At 39.5% G+C, this 25,815-nt stretch overlaps 2 protein-coding genes across 3 annotated transcripts; both read right to left on the reverse strand.

Annotated features, from left to right (window-relative positions):
• Window positions 1–1,253: 1,253 nt before the first annotated feature.
• Window positions 1,254–6,561, reverse strand: CLEC4E (C-type lectin domain family 4 member E). Of its 2 annotated transcripts, none has more exons than XM_008144956.3 (6): window positions 6,330–6,561; window positions 5,396–5,488; window positions 4,561–4,650; window positions 3,681–3,832; window positions 2,790–2,905; window positions 1,254–1,582 (listed from the first exon to the last, which is right to left on the reverse strand). In XM_008144956.3, the coding sequence occupies exons 1-6, from the start codon at window positions 6,364–6,366 to the stop codon at window positions 1,393–1,395; spliced, it is 678 nt and encodes a 225-aa protein (XP_008143178.2). In that variant the 5' UTR covers window positions 6,367–6,561; the 3' UTR covers window positions 1,254–1,392. The 2 variants fall into 2 exon arrangements, with proteins under 2 accessions (XP_008143178.2, XP_054574507.1); XM_054718532.1 differs by lacking the exon at window positions 6,330–6,561 and adding an exon at window positions 6,083–6,185.
• Window positions 6,562–25,405: 18,844 nt separating this feature from the next.
• Window positions 25,406–25,815, reverse strand: LOC103304375 (60S ribosomal protein L31-like). Its single transcript, XM_054719322.1, has one exon. The coding sequence runs from the start codon at window positions 25,813–25,815 to the stop codon at window positions 25,438–25,440; it is 378 nt and encodes a 125-aa protein (XP_054575297.1). The 3' UTR covers window positions 25,406–25,437.

Raw genomic sequence — 25,815 nt, forward strand, 5'->3', positions numbered from 1 at the left:
CAACAGTTGATTTGATAATGAGACAGTGACTAATGGGCAGGAAGTATATGCAGTGTGGAGACAGGACTCTGGACGAAGGGGTGATTCAGGTCCTGAGCAGAGTGGGATGGCGTAAGATTTTTATTATGCTACTCAGAACAGTTAGCAATTTAAAACTTATGAACTGTTTCCCTACATCCTCACCAACACTGGCTATTTTCTTTTTCTTTTCTTCCCACTCCCCCATCACCATTTATACCTTATACCTCTTCCACCTCCTTGGAATTTAGCTCCTGGATATATTCTTTTAAAAGTATGACGGTATAAACATAGGTAAGAAAGTAGGGACTTTAATTGCCTCCATGAAGGGAACTGGGTGGCTGGAGACTGTGAAGGAAGAATGGGGAGTATAGGAAAGAGGGGAGACTTTTTACTTTATATCTTCTTTTACATTTGAATTTTGAATCATGTGAATGGGTTACTCACTTTTTAAAAATAAGACTTAAAATCAGGACTTCAAATTAATTAGTTAATTAATTAATTAAATGTTTGAATTGTTTATTTTTAGAATTTTCCATTTAATATTTTTGGACCAGAGTTGACTGTAGGTAATTGAAAACATGCAAAGCAAAACCATGAGTAAGGGGAGACATAGATATAGATGTAGAGATATAGATATAGATATAGACATAGACATAGACATAGACATAGGTATAGGTATAGATATAGATATAGATATAGATATAGATATAGATATAGATATAGATAGATAGATAGATAGATATAGATATAGACATAGACATAGACATAGACATAGACATAGACATAGGTATAGATAGATATATAGTGTTCCAAATAAATCTTTTTAATCCTCACCCAAGGATATGTGATTTTCTTGCTTTTATTTATTTTTTTCGAAATATGTTTTTATTGATTTGAGAGAGAGAGGGAGAGAGAGAAACATTGATGATAGATATATCAATCGGCTGCCTCCTGCACCCTCCACTGGGGACTGAGCCCACAATCCAGGCATGTGCCCTGACCAGGAATCGAACTGGGACCCTTCCGTGCATGGAACAACACTGCAACCAACTGAGTCACAGCGGCCAGGGCTTTGTCCCTGTATCCGCCTATAATTTCTCACAAATGAAGCAAATGTACCAAAAGGAACATGCCTTTCTTTTTACAGTATTTGCTAGAGAATTGCTTGGTAAATTCTGAAAAGGCCTGAGAGACTAACATAGAGAAAAATGCACTTCAGTCAGTATCATGAATAATAACATTCAAAAATATTTATTCTTATTTACATCAAAGCAACAAACACGTATGAAGCCCTTCTGAAGTACAAGGCACACGTTGCTCATGTTGGAGTTGCGGCTGTGTTCATGTTCCAGGTCCTCCTCACCTATACATTTAAGTTGCGCCTTCTGTTCTTGAAGACTTTTCTTTGTTCAAAATATTTTTTGCTGGCATTTCACAAATCCGAAACATATTTAAGAAACAGGCCATATCATTCCAGTTTTGCCTAGGGTTTCTAGAGTCTCTTATGGTGGCGCAGTCCTCCACTGTAACTAAGTTGTTGGGCTCCCCTTCAGCCCAGAAGCTGAAAAACACACACACACACACACACACACACACAACACACACACACACACAAAACACAAGAAATGCCACGGGAGATTTTAAATCCCAGTCACAAGCGATAAAGGGACCTACTATACCAGACAAGTTACATTTGTGTTATTTAACTTCACAACAATTTTGTGAGTTAGGTATTTATAATCTCTATCTTATTGACAAAGAAAAGGATCTCAGAAAAGCTAACCCATTTGTCTAAGTCATAGAGTTCGTCAGTAGTGAAGTTGAACTGGATCTTTCTGCCTCCTTTCCATTTTGTCATGCTCCCTCATAGACTAGACCTCGAATGAGAGGTCCTGGGAATAACTGATGTCCTGGTGGATTTGTTTTCTTTGCACTCATGTCGCCTCCCGTTTGGTTCCCTTTAGTCTACACAAAATTTGTATTAATTTAGGTGCATACTTCAATGGTGTTACAGTGTAGTAGTGAAGCAACTTTAAAAAGTATCAGAACATGTGGGCTATATTCTCAGAACTGATTGAAGCCCCTCCAATATTAGTTCCCTCAAATGCTAAGTGAAAGGCATAATATTGATGTATCTCAGAAAGATATAACTTAGGTTAAATGAGATAAAGATGAAAACTTTGAAAACTCCAAATGCTGTGCTCTAATTCTATAAAGCCATTATTAAGGAGAAAAGAGATGTTCATCCCATAAGAATCTTCTGTCTTTCTCAAATCACTGTTTTTGTCTCATTTATTACAATTTAGGAGCACAAGACTATGGATTCCACACTTTGTCCATGATGCATTTCCAAAGTGTTAGTATCTAATTCTACTTCTCTTCTTTTTTCTTTCTTTCTTATTTTTTATTGATTTTAGAGAGAGAGAGGGAAAGGGAGGGAGAGGGCCATCAGATCAGCTTCCTCCTGCACGCCCCTACTGAGGATTGAGCCCACAACTGGGCATGTGCCCTAACTGGGAATTGAACTGGTGACCCTTTGGTGCACCAGGTGACACTCAATCAACTGAGCCACACAGGCCAGGGCTACTCACTTTTTCATGTTTATCTATTCACCTTTATATTTGAGATCGTCTTAGGAAACTAGAGCAATAGGATGGCCCTGAATATACTTCATGGAACAGAAGGAGGTTCTGAGAACTCCTCTCAAACATGGGCTAACTAGGATTTAGGGTCGTGTTAAATTTTCCTACAGGAAATATGTTAATTACCTCAGAGACTCCGTGAAAGGTGTGCCATCTACCCATTTCCATTGACCATCAATCACCTGGTCCGTTAGTCCAATATAAAACTCTCTATTTTTAGGTTTCGTGTGGAAAAGGAATTCCTATGGAAGATACACAGAAAAAAAAAAAAGGAGAGCAATTGTTTCAATTATAAACAAATATTGAAGGTAATTGTTATTTAAAGAGATAAAGTAGGACCTAGACTAAAGATGATAGACACATGGTCCTGAAACACAGGTGTCGCCCCAAAATGTACACGCACTCTAACAGCTAATTTCTATTACATTTTGAACATGAAATTTATTTTAATAAGCACTGCCTTTATAATTATTCAAAGTGTGTATACATCTTTTTGGGACAACCTATGTTAAGATCATAGAGGATTATCTTCTGATTTTTAAAAATTGTGGTAAAAATATACACAACATAAAATTAAACCAACAAAAAAGAATCTTCAACAAAGGAGTTTCTCAATAATTCAAAGTTTATCTACTGTGATTTGTAGCCAAATCTACCGTAGAGATTAACACAAAGCATTATTAATCACAGCTTAATGGTAATGGATACTATTTGCTTTGTCTCATTCAAATAGATTTATAAACATAATGATCATCCTAAAATGGACCCCACTCCTTTTTTTTCTGCCTTGCGAAGGAACTAAACATGGAAATTTCTTTTTTACCTTTAGGCTTTTCTAGAAGTGAAAATAAATTAAAGTAGGCATTGACTTACAGAAATAGTAAGAAAAACATGTATTTTAGTATGTTCATTTAAAAATGTTAATTGTGGTCCACACACCATACACCTGTATGGAAAAAGGGATAGATCATGTGGGGAATGCTACACTGACACTCGGGGAGTCTGTACTTGAACTACCTGTTCCTCTTCTGAGTTGATAACCACCAGATGAGCTCCCATGCTTGAGCAGTTTTTCACACTTTCTGACCAGGTTAGGGTGTTAGTAGAAAAAAAGTAGCAGCTAGATTGAAAATGTATCCAGCTCAATGGACAGCAATTCTTGACTGAACCTAGAAGGAGAGAAGTTTCCATGAATGTCCTATATGAACTAATTTATAAAACAGAAAGTTTTCATCTGGCCCTATGAAGTCTATCATTTATAGTTAAAAGCCTTGGAACCTCTTGATCACAACCCTTCCCCTCCCCCCCTTCTTACTATCTAAGACTTTAATAATTCCTTTGTCAATAAATACAAACAACAATAAATATCCGTGTCTTTTTGAGACATAATCCTTATTTTCTAGATATACCATATATACTATCTATCTTAGTTATGCTATTGATATAGGACCCTGTTAGCTGTTCTCTGACTTGTCAAGGTCAGAGAAAGTTGTGATGCATTTTATCAGACTGACCTTGAAGCAACCATCTCTCATGTTGCCCAAATAATGTACACTCAACAAAATCTCCAAACTGGTTCTTACAATTATAGAATTGAAGCCTTCAGAGTTTATTAAAAAATAAATAGTCCAGTATCTCTTAATTTAATAGTGAGGAAATTATAACCCAAAGAAAGAAGTAATTTTCTAGTGTCCCCAAGAAAATGCTATAATGTCCCCAAGATTTCCTGTCTTCTTAACCAATTCCTCATCCTTATATTACAGTACAGGCAAGATTTTACATTTTGTTTTTAAAAAACAGGACCTACTCAAACTACGTTATTTATCCCAAAATCAATCTAGAAGCCAAAAAATATTGATATGTAAATTTTTATGTTCAAATTTGAGGAATATTATACCTGATACATTATTGTAGCAGTTGAATTCCACGAACTCCTCATATGGCTGGACCTTTTTCTCAGCACAGAGTTGAAAGATGTGATATGTCACTGTAAGGACAGGGGCATAGTTAATATTTATTACTCTTTTGATAAAATAAATTTTATTATTTTTGTATTTATAACAGAATTGCCAACAATTACCATGTTTTCTTACTACCTACTTTTCCTTCTGCATGGAGAGGCACTGAGATTTACTTAAAAAAGAGGGAATTTACATTTTATGGTTTTCCTAATTTATAAAAAGCAATGTACTTTAAAATATATATTTTTATTGATTTTTTACATAGAGGAAGAGAGAGGGATAGAGAGTTAGAAACATCGATGAGAGAGAAACATCAATCAGCTGCCTCCTGCACACCCCCCACTGGGGATGTGCCCAAAGCAATGTACTTTAGTTCCGGCCCACAGGCCAAGAGAAGACAAATGTGTTAACATTCTCTCTCACACAAAGTCTAACCCTCTCTACCCTTCCTTCCAAAAAGTGATTTGCCATGTCTCAGGCTAGTCTCATCGAAGGGATTCTACTAATGAATGACAGAGCTACAAAGGGAAGCACTCAAGGCTACCAAGGAGATGAAAAATGTCTATCATTAAAAATGCATCAGAGGTCACTGAAATTTTGTAACAATTCTATACTAGTTGGTGTTTCTGGTTTGAGGAATGGCCTGGAAATAAATAGAGGGAAAAGTTAGTATATAAATACTCTTAATGGGAAAAGAGAATCCGTAGGCAGCAAGGAAGAATTTATTCCTAATATTCCCCAGGAAGATTGAATTTGACCTTCAGAACTCACCAACACATCTAGTGATAAAACAGGCACTGAGTAGTATGATAGAGATTCCAGCAACAGTCCATGAGAAGATTTGGGAAGAGAAGCATCCTCTCTCTGTAGAAAGACACAAATCCGGTCAATCTTCCGTAAGCAAGAGGCATAATAAATTCTTATTCAACCGTACATATTTCCTTCCACTTGCATTGCCTATATTGAGCAATTCTCAAACTTCAGTATATGTAAAAATCATTTGGAGGGTTTGTTAAAACACAGATTACAGGGTTACAACACAGATTAACCCCCAGAGTTAAGAATTCAGTTAGAGCTGGTATGGAGCCAACAAGTTCCCAGGAGCTGCTGCTGCTGGTGGTTTGGGGGCCACACTTTTAGAACCACCAGAGTAATCCATTACTAATTTTAAGACGGATTCATGAAGTTGGACAGATGTGCAATTTTTCCTTTCCTACGTCACTCACAGTTTTCCCCCTTCGTTCCCTATCTTTCTTCCTTTCTCCCTCTCATCCTCTCACCCTCTCTGTTTTTCTTGTCTTTCGCCTGCTCTCCTCTTTCTACTGCCTCATTTTCCAAGCCCTTTGTAAAGCAATCATACAAAACATTGAATTCATCTAGTAGTTCCTCTCCCTTTCCTTCCCAAAACAACATATTACAGACAAGGAAAGTGAGTTCCAGAGAAGTGATGTACCTTACCCAGTGGGACACAGTGAATACAAAAAGGCAGAAACAGCAGGCTGGTAGCTCTCCCTGAACTCAAGTCATGACCTTCCCAGTATAACATGTACTCTTCTAACCATTTTTTTTATGTTTCCTCTGTTTCATTCTCTGTCTCTTCTTTTACTTTACTGTAGGCTTTTCTACAGTCCTGTCCTTCTACGTATTTATCACCTCTTCCAAAAAGAAATATCTATGAAAGAAAAAGGAGAATTGCAAATTTTACCTGTGCCCTGTGATGCAGATGATTTGGATGAATTCATTTTTTTCTCTTTCACTTTCTCTCTCTCTCTCTCTCTCTCTCTCTCTCTCTCTCTCTCTCTCTCTCTCTCTCCTCAGTTTCTTAGTCCAAGAGTATTTTGTTGGTAAGTTTCAAGGGAAAGGAATCTTGAAGAATGAACACTTTATCCGTATTTTAGGAAGTTCAACCTCAAGACATAAGAATATTAATTTGTTTGGTGGCTGTGTGTTCAAGTCAGAATTTCCTTTCTTGCATAAGAAGGACAAGGCAGTTTATTGGGCAAGTCAGTGTCCTTACTCCAGGCAACAACAAAATGCGGAAATGATGAAATGGCAAGTATCAACAGAAGTAGTCTGACCATGGGGAAATCCGAGTGGCTTCAAAAATATTGTTTGAAATATTTTTGTTGGATAAAATTTCTCTGCCTTCTTCCAGGCCTTACTCATCCCTCAGTGTTTCCTTGATACTTGTGGAGCCCACCTTTGCATTCCCAGTCTCACTTTTGGTCTTTACTACCACACAATTGCTAACTGAAAAGGAGAGAGATTTCAAATCTTTATAGCATTTAGCAAAAAGCTGGGCGCACAGTGTAAGTATTTATAATGTAGCAATGTGAGTTTCTTTCTATCTCTTATGTTTTTTCTTTATTCTTCATTTGAAGCTCTTGAAGAGCTCCCTCAAGGGATTAATTGCCAAAATATAAAAAGAATTCATACAACTCAACCCCGAACAAACAATCCAATTAAAAATTGGGCAGAGGACCTAAGCAGACACTTCTCCCAATAAGACACACATATGGTCAACAGGTATGTGAAAAGATGCTCAACTTCACTAGCTATTAGGGAAATGCAAATGAAAACTACAATGAGATACCACCTCACACCTATTTGAATGGCTATTATCAACAAGACAAGTAATAACAAGTGTTGGAGAGATTGTGGAGAAAAAGAAACCCTCATTCACTGCTGGTGGGATTATACATTGGTACAGCCACTATGCAAAACAGTATGGAGGTTCCTCAAAAGTTAAGAATAGAGTTATCATATGACCCAGCAACCCCTTTTCTGGGTACCTACTAAAATTTTTTGAAAACATTTATTCACATTTATCTACCCCTATGCTTATTGCAGCATTATTCACAATGGCCAAGACATGGAAACAACCAAAGTATCACTCAATAGATGATTGGAAAAAGAAGATGTGGTACACATCTCAGCCATAATAAAAGATTTAAAAAAGCCTGGCTGGTGTAGCTCAGAGGTTGAGCATTGTCCCAGGAACCAAAAGGCTACCGGATCGATTCCCGGTCAGAGTTCGGTCCCCTGTGGGGGGATGCAGGAGGCAGCCGATCAATGATGTTTCTCTCTCACCAATGTTTCTATCTCTCTATCCCTCTCCCTTACTCTCTCTAAAAAATGAATAAAAACATATTTTTAAAAAAATATTCCATTTACTACAACAATATGGATTGATCTTGAGAATATCATGTGAAGTAAAATAAGTTAGACAGAAAAAGTAAAAAACCATATGATTTCACTCATATGTAGAAAATAAAACTGAAAGCAACAAATGAACAAACAAGGAAAGCAAATAAAGGAAAACTCATAGACACAGACAACAGCAAACAAAGGGTAAATGGTAAAGGGAATCAAATATATGGTGATGAAAGATGATTTGACTTTGTGTGTAAATACACAATTTAATATGCAGATAATGTGTCAAAGAATTGTATGCTCAAAACCTATATAATTTTATTAACCAATGTCACCCTAATAAATTTAATTAAAAATAAATACAACAAACAACCTAGATTTATAGATTTATATTCCTTTTATTAAAATGTTGAGCACTAGGTTATTTTACAGCTCCACCTCAGTTGAACAGCCTCATGTATTTTTTTTGGATTTTTTTTATTTATTACGGTATTACATACGTGTCCATATCCCCCCATTGCCCCCCACCCCACTCCCATACATGCCCACACCCCCCAGTCAGTGTCTTGCGTCCATTGATTATGCTTATATGCATGCATACAAGTCCTTCAGTTGATCTCTTACCTCCCCCTCCCCAGTCTTCCTGCTGTAATTTGACAGTCTGTTCGATGCTTCTCTGCCTCTGTATCTATCTTTTTGTTCATCAGGTTATAATGTTCTTTATTATCCATAAATGAGTGAGATCATGTGGTATTTTTCTTTCACTGACTGGCTTATTTCACTTAGCATAATGCTCTCCAATTCCATCCATGCTGCTGCAAATGGTAAAAATTCCTTCTTTTTTAAAGCAGCATAGTATTCCATTGTGTAGATGTACCACATTTTTCTAATCCACTCATCTGCTGATGGGCACTTAGGCTTGTTTCCAAATCTTAGCTATTGTAAATTGTGCTGCTATGAACATAGGAGTGCATATATCCTTTCTTGTTGGTGTTTCTATTTTCTTGGGATATATTCCTAGAAGTGGAATCACTGGGTCAAATGGGAGTTCCATTTTTAGTTTTTTTGAGGAAACATCATACTGTTCTCCACAGTGGCTGCACAAGTCTGCATTCCCACCAGCAGTGCATGAGGGTTCCTTTTTCTCCACATCCTCTCCAGCACTTGTCATTTGTTGATTTGTTGATGATAGCCATTCTAACAGGTGTGAGATGGTACCTAATTGTCATTTTGATTTGCATCTCTTGGATGATTAGTGACTTTGAGCATGTTTTCATATGTCTCATGGCCTTCCTTATGTCCCCTTTTGAAAAATATCTATTTAAGCCCTAACCGGTTTGGCTCAGTGGATAGAGCATCAGCCTGCGGACTCAAGGGTTCCAGGTTTGATTCCAGTCAAGGGCATGTACCTTGGTTGTGGGCACATACCCAGTAGGGGATGTACAGGAGGCAGGTGATTGATGTTTCTCTCTCATCGATGTTTCTGACTCTCCCTCTCCCTTCCTCTCTGTAAAAAAATCAATGAAATATATTTTTTTAAAAGAGAAAAGTATCTATTTAGGTCCATTTCCCATTTTTTTGATTGGGTTGTTTATCTTCCTTTTGTTAAGTTGTATTAGTTCCCTGTAAATGTTGGAGATTAAACCCTTATCAGAGATAACATTGGCAAATATGTTCTCCCATGCAGTGGGCTTTCTTGTTGTTTTGTTGATGGTTTCTCTTGCTGTGCAGAAGCTTTTTATTTTGATGTAGTCCCATTTGTTTATTTTCTCTTTAGTTTCTATTGCCCTAGGAGCTGTATCGGTGAAGATATTGCTTTGGCATATGTCTGAGATTTTGCTGCCTGTGGATACCTCTAATATTTTTATGGTTTCCCATCTTACATTTAAGTCCTTTATCCATTTTGAGTTTATTTTTGTGTATGGTGTAAGTTGGTGGTCTAGTTTCATTTTTTTTTGCATGTATCTGTCCAATTTTCCCAACACCATTTATTAAAGAGACTGTCTTGACTCCATTGTATGCTCTTACCTTCTTTGTCAAATATTAATTGAGCATAGTGGTTTGGGTCGATTTCTGGGTTCTCTATTCTATTCCATTGGTCTATATGTCTGTTCTTATGCCAGTACCAGGCAGTTTTGAGAACAGTGGCTTTGTAATACAGCTTGATAGCTGGTATTGAGATCCCTCCTACGTTGCTCTTCTTTCTCAGGATTGCTGCAGCTATTCGAGGTCTTTTTTTATTTCAGATAAATTTTTGGAGAATTTGTTCTAGGTCTGTGAAATATGCCATTGGTATTTTAATGGGGAGTGCATTGAATCTATAGATTGCTTTGGGTAGTATGGACATTTTAATGATTTTGATTCTACCAATCCATGAACAAGGTATGCTCTTCCATCTATTTATGTCTTCCTCTATCTCTTTTTTCAATGTCCTGTAGTTTTCTGAGTGGAGGTCTTTTACCTCCTTAGTTAGGTTTATTCCTAGGTATCTTAATTTTTTTTGGTGTGATGGTAAATGGGATTATTTTCTTAGTCTCTCTTTCTGTAAGTTCACTCTTGGTGTATAGAAATACCATAGATTTCTTTTTCTTTTTTTTTTTACAGAGAGGAAGGGAAAGGGATAGAAAGCTAGAAACATCGATGAGAGAGAAACATCGATCAGCTGCCTCCTGCACACCCCCTACTGGGGATGTGCCCACAACCAAGGTACATGCCCTTGACTGGAATCGAACCTGGGACCTTTCAGTCCGCAGGCCGACGCTCTATCCACTGAGCCAAACCGGTTTTGGCAGATTTCTTTTTTTTTTAATATATTTTTTTATTGATTTTTTACAGAGAGGAAGGGAGAAGGATAGAGTGTTAGAAACATCGACCAGCTGCCTCCTACACACCTCCCACTGGGGATGCGCCTGCAACCAAGGTACATGCCCCTGACCAGAATCGAACCTGGAACCCTTCAGTCCCCAGGCCAACACTCTATCCACCGAGCCAAACCAGTTAGGGCAAAATACCATAGATTTCTTGGCTTTAATTTTGTATCTTGCTACATTGCCAAATCCATTCATTAAGTCTAATAATTTTTTGATGGAGTCTTTAAGGTTTTCTATGTACAGTATCATGTCATCTACGAATAATGACAACTTTACTTTTCTTTTCCAATTTGGATGCCCTTTATTTCTTCTTCTTGTCTGATTGCTGTGGCTAGCACTTCCAGTACTATGTTGAACAGGAGTGGTGAGAGTGGGCATCCCTGTCTTGTTCCTGTTCTTAGTGGAAATTGTTTTAGTTTTTGCCCATTGAATATGATGTTGGCTGTAGGTTTGTCATATATGACTTTTATTATGTTGAGGTATGATCCCTCTATTTCCACTTTGCTGAGCGTTTTTATCAGAAAAGAGTGTTGGATTTTGTCAAATGCCTTTTCTGCATCAATTGATATGATTATGTGATTTTTTTGTCTCTCACTTTGTTTATGTGATGTATCACATTTATTGATTTGCGGATATTGTACCAGCCTTGCATTCCTAGAATAAATCCCACTTGGTCATGGTATATGATCTTTCTAATGTAATGCTGGTTTGCTAGAATTTTGTTGAGGATTTTAGCATCTATGTTCATCAGGGATATTGGCCTGTAATTCTCTTTCTTTGTGGTGTCTTTATCTGGTTTTGGGATTAGGGTAATGCTGGCTTCATAGAAAGAGTTTGAAGTGTGTCTTCCTCTTGAATTTTTTGGAATAGTCTGAGGAGGATACATTTTAGTTCTTTTAATGTTCAGTAAAACTCTCCTGTGAAGCAATATGGTCCAGGGCTTTTGTTTGCTGGAAGCTTTTTACAGCAGATCCTTTAGCATTTCTTGCATTGCTGGTTTGGTGGTGATAAACTCCCTTAGTCCTTTTTTGTCTGTGAAGCTCCTGATTTCACCTTCAATTTTGATTGATAGCCTTGCTGGGTACAGTATTCTTGGATTCAGACCCTTCCTTTGCATGACTTTGTGTATTTCATTCCATTCCCTTCTGGCCAGATGAGTTTCTGTTGAGAAATAAGTTGCTAGTCTGATGGGGGTTCCTTTGTATGTAACTTTCTGTCTCTCTCTGGCCACTTTTAAGATTCTTATTTTGTCGTTGGTGTTTGCCAATTTAATTATAATGTGCCTTGACGTCGGTCTTTTGGGGTTCATTTTGCTTGGGACTCTGTGAGCTTCTTGGATTTGTGTGGGTTTTTTCTTCCCTATATCAAGGAAGTTTTCTGTTATTATTTCTTCAAACAGGTTTTCTATTCCTTGCTCAGTTTCCATTCCTTCTGGTACCCCTATTATTCGGATGTTGTTTTGTTTCGTGTTGTCCCGAAGTTCCCTTAGGCTCTCCTCATGCTTTCTAATTTTTTTTTTCTAGAAGCTGTTCTATTTGGGTATTTTTTCCCATCTTGTCTTCTAGCTCACTTATGCAGTCCTCTGCTTCTTCTAGTCTACTCTTGATGCTTTCTATTGAGTTCTTTACAGCAGCGATGTCATTTCTCATTTCTTCTTGGTTCTTCTTCAGTTCCTCTTGGTTCTTACTCATATTGTCGAATTTGTCTTCCATTATTTTCAGCCACCTTATGACCATTTCTCTGAATTCTTTCTCTGATGGGTTGCTTGCCTCGTATTTGTTTACTTCCTTTTCTGGTGATGTCTGCTTTTCTTTCCTATGGGGGCTGTTTATTTGTCTCCCCATGGTCTCTCTTCTGCGGATGTCTGGTTATATAGTTCTCTCTCTGCTGGAAGCTTTTTGATTAAATTCAATTTCATCAGTAGCTATTGGCCTATTCAGGTTTTTTTAATTTTTCTGATTGAGTTTTGAAAGCTTGTATTTTTCTAGGAATGTGTCCATTTCGTCGAGGTTGTCCAGTTTGTTGGAGTAGAGTTGTTCATAGTATTTTTTTACAATCCTTTGTATATCTGTGGGGTCAGTTGTTAATCACCACTTTCATTTCTGATTTTGTTTATTTGGGCCCTCTCTCTTTGTTTCTTGGTGAACCTGGCTAGAGGTCCATCAATCTTGTTTATCCTTTCAAAAACCAGCTCTTGGTTTCATTGATTATATATATATATATTTGGTCTCTATGTCATTTATTTCTGCTCTGATATTTATTATTTCCTTCATTCTGCTCACCCTGGGCTTTTCTTGTTGCTCTCTTTTTAGTTATTTAAGTTGCAAGGTTAGATAATTTATTACCATTTTTTCTTGTTTTTTTGAAGTAGGCCTGTAGAGCTATGAACTTCCCTCTTAGACTGCTTTCGCTGTGTCCCATCGATTTTGGATTGTTGTGTTTTCATTGTCATTTGTTTCCAGGATGATTTTAATTTCTTCTTTGATCTCTTTGGTAACCCAATCATTGTTTAATAGCATGCTATTTAGCCTCCAAGTGTTTGATTTTTTTTCATTGTTTTTATTGTAGTTGATTTCTAGTTTTATGCCATTATGGTCTGAGAAGATGCTTGTTATGATTTCTATCTTCTCGAATTTAAAGAGACTTTGCCTGTGTCCTAATATGTGATCTATCTTTGAAAATGTTCCATGTGCACTGGAGAAGAATGTATATTCTGTAGCTTTGGGGTGAATGTTCTGAAGATGTCAATTAAGTCCATCTGATCTAGTGAGTCATTTAGGATTGCTGTTTCTTTGCTGATTTTTTGTTTAGAGGATTTGTCCAGTGGTGTTAGTGGGGTATTAAAGTCCCCAACTATGATTGATTGCTATTGATCTCTCCCTTGATATCTTCCAGAAGTTGTTTTATGTATTTGGGTGCTCCTGTATTGGGTGCATATACTGTATGTTTACCAGAGTGATATCTTCTTGCTGAATTGCTTCCTTTAGTATTATGAAGTGGCCTTTCTTATCTCTTGTTATGGCCTTTACTTTTAGGTCTATTTTGTCAGATATAAGTATTGCAATCCCAGCTTTTTTCTCATTTCCATTTGCCTGAAAAACTTTTTTCCATTCCTTCACTATCAGTCTGTGTGAATCCTTTGTTTTGAGGTGCATCTCTTGCAGACAGCATATATATGGATCATGTTTTCTTATCCATTCAGCTACCCTATGTCTTTTGATTGGAGCATTTAGTCCATTTACATTTAATGTTATTATTGATAAGTACTTATTTGTCATCATTTTTATTCTTAATGTTTGTGTTTCTTCTTGCCTTTCTGTTTCTTTTTTTTACAGTAGTCCCTTTAGCATTTTTTTTTGCATTGCTGGCTTGGACTTGCATGGGTTTTTTCTTGCCAATATCAGGAAAGTTTTCTGTCATTAGTTCTCCAAACAGGCTTTCTATTCCTTGCTCAGTTTCCTCTCCTTCTGGCATCCCTATTATGCGAATGTTGTTTTGTTTTGCATTGTCCCAAAGCTCCCTTAAGCTCTCCTCTTGCTTTTTAAGCTTTTTCCCCCCCAGTTTTTGCTGAGTTTGTGTGTTTTTTCCTACCTTGTCTTCTAATTTGCTGATGCAGTCCTCAGCCTCTTCTAGTCTACTGTTTAAGCCTTTCATTGTGTTCTTTATTGCAGCTATGTCATTCTTCATTTCCTCTTGGTTCCTTTTCATGTTGGTGACATTCTCATTCAGCTCCTTATAATTCTCATTGAGTTGTGTGTATTTGTCATCCAGCCATTTGAGCATCCTTATAACCATTACTCTGAATTATTTCTCTGACATGTTGCTTGCCTCCATTTCATTTAATTCCCTTTCTGGTGATTCCTCCTTTTCTTTCCTTTGGGGATTGTTTATTTGTATCCCCATTTTTTTTTTTTTTTTTGCTATAACGTTTTAATTATTTCTGTTTCTTAGATCCAACTGCTTCACTACCCAGGTTCTTTTGGGGGTTGTACTAGAGGTGCGATTTCTCAGGTCTCCTGGGCTTGGTGATCTAGCAGAGCTCCCTACTTGAGCTATTTGGGTTATCTTGATGTAGTTGGATCTTGAATGTTAGTTTCTTATTCGTCAATGAATTCTCATCTTGGGTTGGCAATGTGACTTACCCCCAGCTTCATTGTGCATACTGTTTTGGATGTGATTGTGGTTCCAGCTCTTTTGGCAAAGGTTGTCTGAGGTCTCGCTGGTATGTTATCACTGTGGGTTGCCAGAGTCCACAGCCTGGGAGGAACGAATCTCGGGGCCTGAGGCTCAGGTACTGTGACTTTGGCCAGTGTGGTGTGACTCCTGCTGGATTAGTGTCACTCTGCAATTCACAGCGAGGGGCACTGAGCCCGTGACAGTGGGGGACAGTTGTCTCATAGTCTCTGGTTGAGGCAGTGGGACTTTGGCCACAGTGATTTCCCTCACTGAATCATGAGGGGTTTCAGGATCCAGTGGCTGGGGATGTGGGAATCTCAGGGTCTGTGGCTGAAATAATGTGACCTTGTCCAGAGAGGCAAGTCCTCAGTAGGCAACCAGGAGAGAGATGTCATGGATCCTACTGAGGGAGCCGTGCGCTCCTGGTTGGAGAGGCACACACCCAGTGGCAGCAAACAGAGGGGCCCAGGCGCCTTCTGCTGGGGGTGTGATATCATGAGGCCCACACACTGGATCGGAGAGATTGTGGTGTGCCACCGGCCCCGTGGAAAGAAAAGTCCCGGTTTCTGCTTTGGGGGATGTGCACCCTTGGTTGGATATGCACGCCCAATGGCTGCTTACAGAGGCACCCAGGAGCTTTCTGCTGGGGCAGTGGGCTCAGGAGGCCCTTGTGCCGGAGTGGCACTACCGCGGGGACTGGACACCAGCAGCCAGGGTTGTGCCTTGCTGCAGTTCTGAGAAGCACCTGGGGGCCACCTGCCAGGGCAGTGGGTTCAGGGGGCTTAGACACTGGATTGGTGCGACTGCAGTGACCGGAGGTCAGAAGCTGAGGAGTGGGAAGTCCGAATTTCTGCTGTGAGGCCTTGAGCCTTTAGTTGGATACAAGTGTGCCTAGTGGCAGCTCACAGAATCACCCAGGAGTCGCCTGCTAGGGCAGTGTCTTCAGGGGGCCTGCATGCTGAAACCACATGACACAATGTCTGATGTCTATGAGTAGGCAGCCAGGAAGGGGGAAGTCCAAATTTCTACTGCCAGGGTCGTGCGCCCTTGTTTGGATACAAGCGCGCTGAGCTGGGGTTCAAGGAGAAACCTAGGAGCTGCCTATAGGGGCAGCAGGCTCAGTAGGCCTGTGTGCTGGCAAAGTGTGGCTGTGGTGTCCAGACGTCGGCAGCTGTGAAGTGGGAAAACAGTTTTTGCTGCTGTGCCCTTGGTTGAATTCACGCATGCCTAGTGGTGTCTCATGGGTGGACCCCAGGGCCGATTGCCAGGGCGGTGCACTCAGATGGGCCCTTGTGCTGAAGCTGCATGACCTTGGTTGGATTCGCTCACACCCAGTAGTGGCGCACTCAGGCACCCAGAGGAGCCCTGGCGCTGAAGTGGCACAACTGAGATGACTGTGGGCAGGTATCCAGGAAGGGGGAATCCAGAATTTCTACTGCCAGGACAGTGGGCCTTTGTTTGGATAAGAGCGTGCCCAGTGGGAGCTCACAGAGGCACCCAAGAGCCACCTTTGTGGCCTTGGACTGAGGGGGCCTGCACGTTGGCAAGGCGCGACTGTGGCGTCCAGATATCAGTCGCTGTGAAGTGGGAAAACTCAGTTTTTGCTGCTGTGCCCTTGGTTGAATTCACGCGAGCCCCGTGGTGACTCCCAGGGGTGCCCTGGGGCCGATTGCCAGAGCGGTACACGCAGATAGGCCCTTGAGCTGAAGCCGCATGATTGAGGTGTCTCTGGGCAGGTAGCCGGGTGTGGGGGGAGTCCATATTTCTACTGCCGGGGCCCTTATGCCCTTGGTTGGGTTTGCACGCCAAGTGGCTGTGCGCTCAGGCACCCAGAGGAACCCTGGCGCTGAATCTGCTTGACTGAGGTGGCTGGGGGGAGGTATCCAGGAAGGGGGAATCCAGAATTTCTACTGCCGGGGCAGCGGGCCCTTGTTTGGGTAAGAGTGTGCCCTGCGGTGGCACCCACTAGCGACCTGTGGAGTGGTGGGCTCAGAGTAGCCTGTGCGCTTGAAAAGCATGACTATGGTGCTGGAGAAGCACTGCCGTGGTGTCAGGAAGTAAGCTGCTGGGGAGGGGGAAGTTGCACTTACTGCTGCGGGAGCATGCATCCTTGGAGGTGGAGGTCCCAGGGTCGGTGGATCTGTGGGTGGGGCAGCAGGATTTTGGCTGGAGTGGCTGCCAGGTCACAGGCAGTGTCCAAGTCCTGTCTGGGTGGTGGTGTTGATGAGTTCTCAGAAGAGGCCGCTCCCCGTTTCAAGATGGCATGGGCTCTGTGCCATGCCCGAGTCCCGCAGTCCCAGGAGTGCCCGCAGGGGTGGTAGTCTCTCCCTGTCCAAGAGAGCCTGGTCTGTCAGTGCCTGCTGCTCCTGCCGGATTTAACTGTCCTCCCTCCCTCACACACACACCACACACATCCACACACTCTCCTTTCACCCCCTCACTCACTCACACCCTCTCCCTCACCATCCTGCGTGCCGCCATCTTCTCTCCAGCCTCATGTATTTTGACTACTTTGAAACTCAGCTCAATTCCTTACATGATAACACAGCTTCTAAAGACTAGAGACTCAGAAAGTAGTTCAACTCTTGTTCTGAATTATTTGGGGATTCTTGTTTTATATTGTAGCATATATCAGGAGAAATGAATTTGAATGTCAGAAGAAGCAATTTCAGCTAAACATTAGAATATGCTTTCTGGAAGGTTAATAAATACAGTAATGTTTCATCTCCTTCCTTAAAAATACTTAAGCATAAGATCAACCTGGACTCACTTGATTTAAATTCACAACTGTAGGAGGCATTAGTTATTTCTCTCTATATATATATCTTGGTAATCCCCACATGCAATGACTCATAGACTTTCCACATGTTAGGAAATATCCTTGTCTTCAAAGGGACTTTTTATTATTTCTATGCATTGGTCAATTTCCTGGGCATTCTCCATTCTACAGTTATATAGATTTATTAAAAAATATTTTAAAATTATACACATATATTATAAAATATAAACATATTTAATATATGTATTATCAGCAAATGGCTTTTGACCAGTAAAAAGAGAGAAACTATTTAGTGAATAAGTTATATGAATTATTAAATGATGAATCATAATGACTACAGTCTTTTTTTTTTCTTTTTTTATTCCTCGCCTGAGGTGATCCTTTGGTGCAAGGGCCAACACTCTATCCACTGAGCTACACTGGCCAGAGCTACAGTCATTTATTTATTATGATCAATCAGCAATAATCAATATTAATAAGTAATTATATAAATGAGAGGAAGAGAGACAGAAACATAAATGATGAGAGAGAATCATTGATCAGCTGCCTCCTGCACACTTCTACTAGGTACCCAGCCTGCAACTCGGGCATGTGCCCTGATCAGGAATCAAACTGTAACCTAGTTCCGTGGTCAGCAAACTGCAGCTCGCGAGCCACATGCAGGTCTTTGGCCCCTTGAGTGTGGCTCTTCCACAAAATACCATGGCCTGGGCGAGTCTATTTTGAAGAAGTGGCGTTAGAAGAAGTTTAAGTTTAAAAATTTTGGCTCTCAAAAGAAATTTCAATCGTTGTACTGCTGATATTTGGCTCTGTTGACTAATGAGTTTGCCGACCACTGTCCTAGTTCATAGGTCAATGCTCAACCACTGAGCAACACCAGCCAGGCTTGATGGCTATTTTGTTGTTGTTGTTAATCCTCACCTGAGGATATTTTTCTTTCTTTCTTTCTTTTTAAAAATATATTTTATTGATTTTTTACAGAGAGGAAGGGAGAGGGATAGAGAGAAACATCGATGAGAGAGAAACATCAATCAGCCGCCTCCTGCACACCCCCTACCGGAAATGTGCCAGCAACCAAGGTACATGCCCTTGACCGGAATCAAACCTGGGACCTTTCAGTCCGCGGGCCAATGCTCTATCCACTGAGCCAAACCAGTTAGGGCTTTCTTTCTTTCTTTTCATTTCTTTCTTTCTTTTTTTTTTTTTAGAGAGAGAATGCAATGGAGGAGGAGAGACAGAGAGAGAGAGAAAAACATACATCATTGTGAGAGAGACACATTGATTGGTTGCCTCTTGCATGTGCCCTGACTAGGGCCAGGGATTGAGCCTGCAACCGAGGTATGGACCCTTAACCAGAATTGAACCTGCAACCCTTCAGACCGAGAACCCATGCTCTATCTACTGAGCCAAACTGGCTATTTTTAGTAGAAATTGCTGTATTTTGGGAGCAGGGATGCCATCATACTGACTGAGAGTTTCAGAATAAAATGTCCCTTATTTCCAAACTTTTTATGTTAGTATACCTTAGGTGTGGGTTTTACAAACTTTGTGTTTAAAAAACAAAACAAAAGGATTTACAAAATCGGATTACTGACACATTTGAACCCATTTCAATAATCTTACTTTGCATTTTCCACCATGACCTGCTGCCAGCAACAGAAATTTATCATCTCATAGAATGGAGGCTACAAGTTCAAAACAGGTGTCAGCAGAGCCGAGCTTCCTCTGACACCTCTAGGGAGAATCTTGGCTTGCTTATTCCTAAGTTCTCAGCCATCACTCATGGCTTTTCTTCCTCTAACAAAAGAGATTTGTAAATAAAATTAAGGTATAGCTCACCACTTTGGGCATATTGGACTGAGTTGCTTCTAAGTGGTCATAAAATTAGTAGAAAAAGAAACAGATATCCCACTAGAATCTGCTCATATGTGAATAAACCAAATTGTATTTATTACCTGATGAGAATGGAAAGGATTGTGTTGTAGGCATGGTGTTAGAAAGTTTCTGAAACTCTATTATTCATTCATTCATGGAAACCTACCACTTAAAGAAAGAGAAACTTAGTTTTAAAAAACTGGAAGAAAGATGAGCACAAGTATGCCTATGTAAATCATGTTTTCTAGAGCAAATCGTTCTGTATTGGGGTCGTATAACATTATATTAGAGCTCCCAGTACTAAAATGTATAGAATTGACAGGAGCAATAGAATATGTTAAGAAACATTACAAACAAATGGCAGAAGCTTGAGCTTGCGGGAGCCTAACAAAGTGTTCCAGTGAATATTCATGAAATACATGTTTCAAAGCAAATGTTCACAAGTTGAATTGGAGTGTAAGTGGGTAGACTGTGTGCCAATTGATGCAGAGTTAATGCAGAATGGCCCATCAACTAATAATATTTTACAAAGTATCTGTTTATTGTTTTGTAATCCTATCTAATAATAGAGTAACATGTAAATTACCATCACTCTGCTACGCCCACGATTGGGCTGCGGGATGCTGGGGGGTGGGACTCGGGGTGGCCTATCTGGCCATTGAGAGGCACGGATCCGCTGCCACTGAGGGGGGCTACCCTGCTGTTGAGAGGCGCAGGGGGCGGGACTCCCACCCCCTGTGCCTCTCAACGGCCAGATCCACAGCCGCTGAGGGGGCCTGCAGCGGACACCCAGCTGCGCCTCTCAACGGCAGGGTAGCCAGGTGTCCGCGGCAGCCCCCCTCAGCGGCCGTTGAGAGGCACAGGGGGCGCAGGGTAGCCCCCCTCAGCGGCCGCGGACCATCAAAAGTGGGGGAGCTGGGTGCCTGTCTGCTCCGGCACCAGGCCTTTCAGAAGCCTACGCCGAGCTGGAGGCTTCTGAAAGGCCTGGTGCACCAGCGGACAGGCAACCAGCTCCACCGCGAAAAGCGAAAGCATGTAGGGGACCCTACACGTGCGTGATTCAATCATGCACTAGGCCTCTAGTATATTATAAATAAAAGTATAAATCATGTTTTTGTTACACCCTTTTATGACCACATCGCATAAGAAACATCAGTACACTTAAAGTTCCCTGTGTGCTCTTTCCCCAGTACATTCTGCCCCCTGCAGGTCTCATTTTCTTGCTTAAAAAAAAGTTTTCCATCTCCAAACAATATATTATTGCATTTTGACTGTTTTCAATTTCATATGAATGTATTATATTGTTTGCTGTCTTCTGTGATTTGCTGTATTCCCTAAGCCTTTTAAAAATATTTATGTATGTGGTTGTACATGATATAGATGTATTTCATTCTTTTCCACTTCTGCACATTCTATCTCACTATGTAAGAATATAAAAATTACTAGTGAATTATCCTCACATCAGACATTTGGACTATTTTTTTTTCCTATTGCACACAGTGCTATTTTTTCCATCCTTATACATGTCTCCTGGTGAACCTGTGTACCATTTCTCTAGAAGAGAGATTTGTGTGCCATACATTTCTTTATTAAGAAATATCAAATCATTCTCTAATTTTTGGGTAAGAGATTGAACTTTCAATAGCTCATTATAAAAGTTCTTATTACTTCATATCTTTACCAACATTGTCAGACTGTTAATTTTGTCACTTTGGAATGGTATTTAACTTATAAGTGCCAGTTTCATAATGAAATTTCCATTTTTGTTTTTATTCCTTTGGAATGCAGCAATTTCAAAATGATATGACCAAATGTGGATTTCTTTTCCTTTTTAAAAAAAATCCTGGCCAGGCTATTTTGATCTTCCTAAATAAGTAGATTAATGTTTACTATTTCTGGAAAATTCTCAGAAATTATTTTTTCAAATATTTTGTTGCCCATAGTCTCTATCTACTCTACTGTTGGATATATAATGTATGGCCTTATCTTATGCCTCTTAAGCTCTATTTTATATTTTTTTACTGTCTTCACACTCTATTTTATGGTTTTCATCATAGGGAAAATTATATTATTTATCTTCATAAAATGATATTATTTATCTCCTTCAGTTAAGGCTCTTGACAAAAGTAAATATTCATGGCAGCATTATTCATGGTGCCCAAAGCATGTGAACAACTGAAGTATCCTTCGACAGATGATTGGATAAAGATGAGCTGGTACATACATACAATATAATACTATTCAGCTATAAGAAAAGATGAAATACTATGTTTTGCCACAACATGGATGGACCTTGAGAATCTCACGCTAAGCAAACTAAATCAGACAGAAAAAGTTAAGAACCATATGATTTCACTCATATGTGGGATATAAAACTGAAAGCAACAAATGAACAAACAAGAAAAACAAACAAAAACTCGTAGACACAGACAACAGTATAGTGGTTAACAGAGGGAAGCAGGATGCAGGGTAGTAAAGGATAAAGGTGGTCAAATATATGGTGATGGAAGAAAATTTGACTTTGGGTGGTGGGAACACAATGTAATATATAGATGATGTATCATAGAATTGTATATTTAAAACCTATTTAATTTTAATAATCAGTGTCACCCCAATAAATTTAATTTAAAAAAACCACTATGGTACTGGCACAAAAGTAGACACAGCTGAATGCAATAAACAAAAATTCAGAAATTAATACAAGTACACAAAATATATGTGCCATGTCAAAATGGTGTTTTAATCAAATGAAATTGGAACAACTAACTAGCTGGCCATTTGGAAAAACAGTGAAATTGGATCTCTACTTCATACACCAGAATAAATCCCAAATGAATTAGAAATCTAAATGTAAAAAAAAAAAAAAAAAGCACACCAGTGCAAGAAGAAAACATAGGTGAAGTTTTACATAATGCAAGTCTGAGAACTTAACTTGACAAAATGCAACTGAAAATTCAGATACTATATAACATACATAAAAACATTTTTAACAAAAGACAAATGAGAAAATGAGAGAAAAAAATTGGCAAAATATAGTGTAGGTAAAGAACTAATGTAAATAGCGCTTAAGAATAAAGAAACGCCCAGCCAGCATGGCTCATGAACTAGGAGGTCATGGTTTGGTTCCCATTCAGGGCACATGCCCAGGTTTTGGGCTTGATTCCCAGTGTGGGCGTGCAGGAGGCAGCCAATCAATGATTCTTTCTCATCTTTGATGTTTTTTTTTCTCTCTCTCCCTCTCCCTACCTCTCTGAAATATATATATATATTAAAGAAAAAAGATCAGTGATACCCTGATGGCAAGGGCACTTAATCCCTAGATAGCGGCTCTTATGCACCATTTTATGAACTAGAAGTTCTTGGAGAAATCTTTGATTCCAAGATTGAGACAGGGGAGGTCAAAGTGACCCGGTCTTTTCTCTTTTTTTTTTTTTGGCGGGGGTGCAATATTCAGAAAGCAAGGCAATGTTCAAAGACTGTGGAGACTAGTTCAAAGGACAAAGAAGCCAGCTTGAAGGGAGCGATACTGGACAAATTTAGGGAGATTTAAGCATTAATGAAGCCAATAATGAATTAGAAAGTATTGAATAAAAACAGAATATATGTGTCCATAATATTACTCAAAGTATAAGGGAGGTGAGGAGGCAGGAGAGCTCTTATTTAAGGAAGGATGCCAGCTAATAAATATGCAATAAATGACAGAAATAGAAAATCATGGTTTTGCCTCAATCTACAATTTTAACAATTGCTCCGGGCAGGAATCATCAATGGATTTTGAAATCATTTGGAGAAAGTTGTTGGGGAATTAGTCATGAATAGACTGGGAATAGCATGACAAGCAGAAGGAATAACAAGCAGTTATGTCAAGCAGGAATGTGTGGGATGTGAATGACACCAGAGGTCATAGAGCGATGGAGTGAGGGAAAGTGAGAGGAGAAGCAAAGGGGAAAGCAAATGGGTAGCTAGGTCATGTGGAGACAGACGCCATTAAAAGGACTGGCTTTTTGTCATACTGAAATGGGAAGAAATTACAAGGTCTTTAGCAAAAAGAGTAATAAAAGCTGACTTACATTTCAAAAACAATATTACTCTCTGAATAGTCTGGAATAGAGACAGGAGAAAGCAAGAGAGACCTGTCAGGATGTTCTAGTTATCATAGACCCAGGGAAACAATGTAAATATGAGTATAAACAAGAGTGTAATGGTTAATTTTATGTGTCAACCTGAGTGACTCATGGGGTACCTAGATGTCTGGCTAAACCTTATTTCTGAGTGTGTGTGAGAGTGTTGACAGATGACATTAACATTTGAATTGGTGGACCCAGAAAAGGAGATTGTCCTTTTCAGTGTAGGTGGACATTATCCCATCTGTTGGGGTCCTGGATGGAATAAAAAGCAGAGGAAGGGAGAATTTTGTTTTTTTCCTACCTGATTGCTATTGTTTGACATTGGTCTTTTCCTGCCCTTAACTGGGACTTATACCATCGTCACCCCTTGTTCTCAGACATTTGAATTCAGACATCACTAGCTTTCCTGGGTCTTCAGCTTGCAGACGGGAGATCATGAGACTTCTCAGCTTCCATAATTGCATAAATCAATTCTTTATAATAAACCTCAGGGTTCTCAGGAGAACTCTAATAAACATACAAAAGGGCATTTAATGGCAAAGAACGAATTTTCTCTGTATGATTTGTGAACAGTGCACACATTGAGAATAAAACATAAAAATATAAATTGTGAAAATCATACAACATTATGACCATTTAAAGAGATCAACCACAGAACTTGCATGCATATATACATAATTCACGGACACAGACAATAGGGTGGTGAAGGCCTGGAGTGGGGGACAGGGATAGGCTAGAAGAGGTCAATGGATGAAAAAGGGGACATATGTAATACTTTAAACAATAAAGATTTTTTTAAAAAAGAATAACCAGAAATTAGATCTTCCGGTCTGAACAGAATTTGACAAGCAAACAAACTTGCTCTTTTAGGGGGGATGAAATTCCTATTAATCAGTTCTATACTAATGGAAGTCTTAAATCTATCTTAATACTCATTCTACTTAAAATATTATATTACTACATTTATCTTAAGAGAAAATAAAGTTTTACAGGAATTAAGAACACATGTGAAATGACATTTCATCAAGGAATATGATGAAAAAACAACAACAATGTAATATAGCACTTTCCCAAGATATCCCAAGGAATCAGAATGTGCAAACTGAAATTTAATTTTTTTAATTTAATAAATCTTTATTGTTCAGATTATTACAATTGTTCCTCTTTTTCCCCCCATAGCTTCTCTCCACCAGTTCCTATCCCACCCTCTGCCCTTCCCCCGCCACAGTCCTCATCCATAGGTGAACACTTTTTGTTCAGTCTCTTCCCAAACCCCCCACTCCCCTTTTCCCCCGAGAATTGTCAGTCCACTCCCTTTTCTATGCCCCTGATTCTATTATATTCACCTGTTAATACTGTTCATCAGATTTTTTATTTCCTTGGTTTTTAGATTCACTTGTTGATAGATACGTATTTGTTGTTCATAATTTTTATCTTTATCCTTTTCTTCTTCTTCCTCTTCTTAAAGAATACTTTGCAGCATTTCATATAATTCTGGTTTAGCGGTGATGAACTCCTTTAGCTTTTTTTTAAATCTGTGAAGCTATTTATCTGACCTTCAATTCTGAATGATAGCTTTGATGGGTAGAGTAATCTTGGTTGTAGTTTCTTGCTGTTCATCACTTTGAATATTTTTTGGCATTCCCGTCTGGTCTGCATAGTTTCTGTTGAGAAATCAGCTGACAATCGTATGGGTGCTCCCTTGTAGGTAATTAACTGTTTTTCTCTTGCTTCTTTTAATATTCTCTCTTTGTCTTTTGCTCTTGGCATTTTATTTATTTTATTTTTATTTTTATTTTTTTGCAGTTGTATAACTTTATTCGACCATCAGCATTAGTTCTCGTCCACATTAATGGTCTGTAGATTTTTGAAAGTGGTGACAGGCACATAGGTGACCAATGTATTCAGCTTGTTTGGTGAATCTTCATCCTCATTACGTTTTCTAGACAAACGTACCCGGATACGATATGGGACATTCCTTATTCCTTTGGCCCAGACAGCTTTGTTGAGCCTGGTGTCAATACACACGTCTGGAGTCCCCATCTCCTTCATGGCAAATTTCCGGATCTCCTTGAGTGCTCGAGGGGCACGCTTCTTGAAACCCACGCCGTGGATGCGCTTGTGGATGTTGATGGTGTGCTCCCTGGTCACCACCTTGTTGATGGCGGAGCGGCCCTTCTTTTTCTGGCCACCCTTCTTTGCGGGAGCCAT

Source organism: Eptesicus fuscus, chromosome 7, assembly GCF_027574615.1.
Source record: "Eptesicus fuscus isolate TK198812 chromosome 7, DD_ASM_mEF_20220401, whole genome shotgun sequence".
Taxonomy (NCBI): Eukaryota; Metazoa; Chordata; class Mammalia; order Chiroptera; family Vespertilionidae; genus Eptesicus; species Eptesicus fuscus.